This window comes from Lutjanus erythropterus, chromosome 5 (genome assembly GCF_056507025.1).
Source record: "Lutjanus erythropterus isolate fLutEry1 chromosome 5, fLutEry1.hap2, whole genome shotgun sequence".
Taxonomy (NCBI): Eukaryota; Metazoa; Chordata; class Actinopteri; order Lutjaniformes; family Lutjanidae; genus Lutjanus; species Lutjanus erythropterus.
In genome coordinates, this window is record NC_139321.1 from 20,975,781 (window position 1) to 20,980,000 (window position 4,220).

Sequence of the window (4,220 nt, forward strand, 5' to 3'; positions counted from 1 at the left end):
TCATCAGCAGCGCCCATCAGGTACTCTCTGTCCTACCAGGCAGAGGATCGAGAGCTCACTTTGAGTAAATCCACGTCGAAACAAACATTCAAACAACGCAACTTCTAATTTGGGAAGAGACAAGCAATTATCTGCTATTACATCCTTGAATCTGTGTGCAAACGCAGCTCTAATCTCATTAATCATGAACAATGGGGGCGGTAATAGAGAAGCATGTTTATGCAAATTCCCCCACACAGTAATCTCCTTCATGCTTAATAGCCAAAACAGTGGTGGCGCCTCAGAAAACAATCCTCCCCCTTCTTTTCCTCTGCTCTTTTCCTCTGACTTGCTTTTATCTTTCTCTCTTGTTTTTCTTGCTCTCCAGCTGTTTTCTTTATCCCACCTTCCTCCTTGCCTTCATGAAGTGTGAACCAGAGCATTCGCAGTCTGTGGAAAAGTATTGATCCCAGCGCCTGCCAAACCCTCGCAGTTTGATGGCAAATAACCTCGAGACTGTGTGAGACTTTGAGTTTTACACCCCACCTCCTCTTGGCAGACTCCACAGCTCATTCCCCTTCTCCTCCATCAATTCTCTCTATTCCTTGTGTTTTTAATGCCTTTCATTTGCATTTTTATTGTTTCATTGCTCGCCTCTCTCTCTGTTCCCCCCATAGTGTCTGTTTACATCTACTTCTTCATTTCTTCTCCTCCTAACTTAACATTATTGCTGTTTTTGCTCTGTATTTTGCATTCTAGCCCTCAGTCCAGTAACCATATGTGATTCAGAACTAAATATAGCTCAGGACATTATAAGATTATGTCCCTGCATCGTCTTTCTCCTTCCTTCTCTCTCTCCTGTGCTCCTATTTCTTTCCTGGCTTTTCTTCTTTCCTTTAGTCTTGACTGTTCTCTCGAGTTATGTGCAAGTTTAAGACGATGATAGCGGCATGTAAAGCCTGGTCAGGATGGATCAGGATGGATCAGGGGGCCTTTTACAGGTCAGCAGCATTCGATCTGTTACACGATCAGTCAAAGACAACTTGATCAGGTGATCAAGTTGTCTGGAGGTGTATCGATGAGTTGAGATTGGGGTCAAAAGAATCAATGAGTAGAGGATTGTGAGATAATCAATAAATATATTAACATTTAGTGTAGTAACAGGACTTGCCCTCAGTAGCAGAGAGTTAAAGATGTTTACTCAAGCACTGTACAATCTTGAGGTAGTTTAACTTTATAGATTGTACTTACTTTGTAGACTAAAATTTCAGGTACAAAATATATGTTGTTTATTGTCATCACCTTTTAAATGGTCTTGTCCCCACATGCATGGTAATTTTTTCAGCACAAACTCAGTCACAGATATATTAAATGGATGAAATATGATGAAAAGCTCCCAGGATGCGAAATACAGGCTCATATTAAAATGCTTACAAATTACAAATCCTTAATTATAATTGCACGGAATAGAACTGTAGAACAGTTCTAGGGTATAATTATGTGCAGAAAAACAGCAGAAAAATGTAACAAATTAAAATGTCTTACTGTCTGTTTACATGTAAGGTGCTTTTGCCATCATTTTTAGACGTGTGTGATTGAAAGTCTGTGTATGCCAGCAAGTCACTGAAAATATCAATAATTCAGAATAATTCAACAGTTCATTAAGTAAGGGATAATATACAGTGAACAGGTGATTTTCAGGTAATTATTCAGGGGGATTCAACTTCACGTCAGGCTCCTACATTTCCCTGTTGGGGTTTATTTCATGATATGATCTGTTCATTGTACATTATCCTGGTTATTACATGGGCAGTCGCTAAAAAAATCAAGAATTTGACACAAAATATTAATTTAAAATTCATATAATTGGTTTTACAAATATTTTATTGCTCCTTCAGAGTTTCTATAGCAAGGCTAATGTAATTAACCAATCAAAATCGAGTATATAAGAAAGCTTGTCTCTACATGCGGAACAAATTAACTTGTGTTACTGTAAATAAAACATGCCCAGTGTATTGATATGTATTTTAAGGTTTGAACTGAGAACTTATGCTTGTCACAGACTATTTTCCTTTGTTTTATTATTATGTTTACTTAAGTAAAGGATCTGAGGACAGTAATTACCTTACTGTTCCTGGTAAGTCTTTAAAGATTAATATGATATAATATGATATATGATTTATTTTTTTCAGTTTATTTTAATCAGTTCAATACATTTTCAGTCAGCTTGGGAAGAAAAGACAAAAAGTACACAAATGAAAAACAGTAGAACCCAGGGGAGGATAAACTGTACAAAACAACAACTAACATCACATTATCATTACATTAATGTTATCATATCATCATAACATTATCATTATCATTGCAGATACTGATCATAATGTGGGTTATTCAACCAGGACATATAACCTTGGTACTAAAAAAAACAAGAATAACATATTTCTAACTAATTTTAAAGTGAACGAATCATTGAATTTGATGCCAAGAGGAGAAAGTCATAAACAGGCACACAGCTCATTTTATCAGCTGATGAAGTGTATTTATGTGTTACGGGGGCTGTGGGAGGGGTTGACGGAGGAGAGTGTGTGTGTGTGTGTGTTTGCCTAGAGAGAGAAACAGAACGAGCTCAGTGTGTTTGCTCTGCATTGTGGGGAGCTGTCCATTGTCACTGGTGCTGAAAGTGGATTACTGCTTCCCCACTTAAAAGGGGGGGGGATGAATTTGATAAGCAAGAGGGAAGAAAAAAGAAGAAGAAGAAGAGAGAGAAAAGAGCTCAAGAAAAGATTGCTTCATTACTGCAATCCCAGAGGCAGACTTGCAGATTGCAACGGAAGTTTCTTGGAAACTTGGATTGTAAGAGCATCTCTAACAATCTGTTCTCTTACTTGAACAGCGAGAGTTTATTTCTTTAACACACTTCATCTCTTTCTTTCTGCACACATGCACACCTCGCTGTCAAACTAATTTGAAAACATTCAGGGGTGGGCTGGAGAAGGCAGAGGAGGTGGAGGAGGAGTGGGGGGAGGGAAAGCAGGGGGAGATCACCGTTTCTTTTTTTTTTTTCTCCCTTCAGCTCAGCAGGACGAAAAGCGACACAGTGAGAAGAGCGCACTCTCCTCCTCCTCCTGTTGGACTCATACACTCCAGAAGCACCAGAAGCAGAAGAAGAAGTTGTATTGATTGCCACTTCGATCTGAGAGTGCTGCTGCCGCTGCTGATTTGAACCTGGAAACCCCTTGTTGTCCTGCTTTGGCCCTGCTCAGCCCGCTGTGTCCCGGGTCACAGGCAGGATGACGGGGTGTGCCAAGCGCTGCAAACAGGGACTCGTGAAGTTTGCCTTGTCCCTGCACAAACTGGTCACTGGGACTCTCATTAAAGGTAAGTGCTCAGATGTTTTTGTTTTTCTGCAAGTGCAAATTTGTCTTTACATTTCCAGCACTGAAAGTAGTGCTAAGTGTGTGTGCAGCCACTGTGTTGGGTTATTTGTAGCAGGCAAGGCCACAAATTTACATTAGTGCCACAAAAGCAGAAGTTAAAGTCCTCATCTTTCATCCTTGGCTCGTACCACTCTTTTCTTTACTCCACTCTTGTCTGCGGTTGACCTCGTTCTGCTCACTATGTTCTCCAGAGAGGGAGGAGTGAAGGAGACAGAGATGAAGGGAGTAAAGCAGCTAATAGAGAGGAGAGATAAAGTTGATATAGAGCACAGTTTGTGTGTGCGTGCTCGTGATGAATGTGAGTAATAAAAGTAGTCGGTGTGGCAACGGGGGAAGAGGAGCCATACACATGATGCCGAGAGGAAGGGGAGGGTTTGACTGATTCATTAGATGTTATTTGGAGTATGTGTGTGTGTGTGTGCAGGCATAGTTCAGCGCCTATATGTATTGTAAGTGTCCTGAGCTTTCATGTGTGTGTGTGTGTGTGTGTGTGTGTGTGCAACATCAAAGTGGTATTTTTTTTCAGTCTTATTATCCTCTTATTTTCTCTTTTTCAGACTTATTTATCTCTTATTTTTGTCCTTTTCAGTCTCATTTTCCCTCTTTTCAGTCATATTTTCTCATATTTAGTTTTATTTTCCTCTTTTTCAGTCATATTTTATCATTTTCATTCATGTTTGCCTCTTTTTCATTGTTATCTTTCTCTTATTTTCATCTTATTCATTCTTACTTTCCTCTTCCTGGGACTTCTTTAGTGGTTTTCTTGTTGAAGCAGGGAAGCGGTGCAGGGAATACTCACAAAGC

At 39.7% G+C, this 4,220-nt stretch overlaps 1 protein-coding gene across 1 annotated transcript in view; it reads left to right on the forward strand.

Annotated features, from left to right (window-relative positions):
- The first annotated feature begins 2,602 nt into the window (after positions 1 to 2,602).
- Positions 2,603 to 4,220, forward strand: part of kcnip1a (Kv channel interacting protein 1 a) — a 56,273-nt gene continuing 54,655 nt past the window's right edge. The window contains exons 1-2 of the mRNA XM_084719128.1: positions 2,603 to 2,832; positions 3,053 to 3,357. Of these exons, the coding sequence (XP_084575254.1) occupies positions 3,270 to 3,357 (88 nt within the window). The 5' untranslated portion in view covers positions 2,603 to 2,832; positions 3,053 to 3,269. The remainder of the gene's footprint in view (positions 2,833 to 3,052; positions 3,358 to 4,220) is intronic.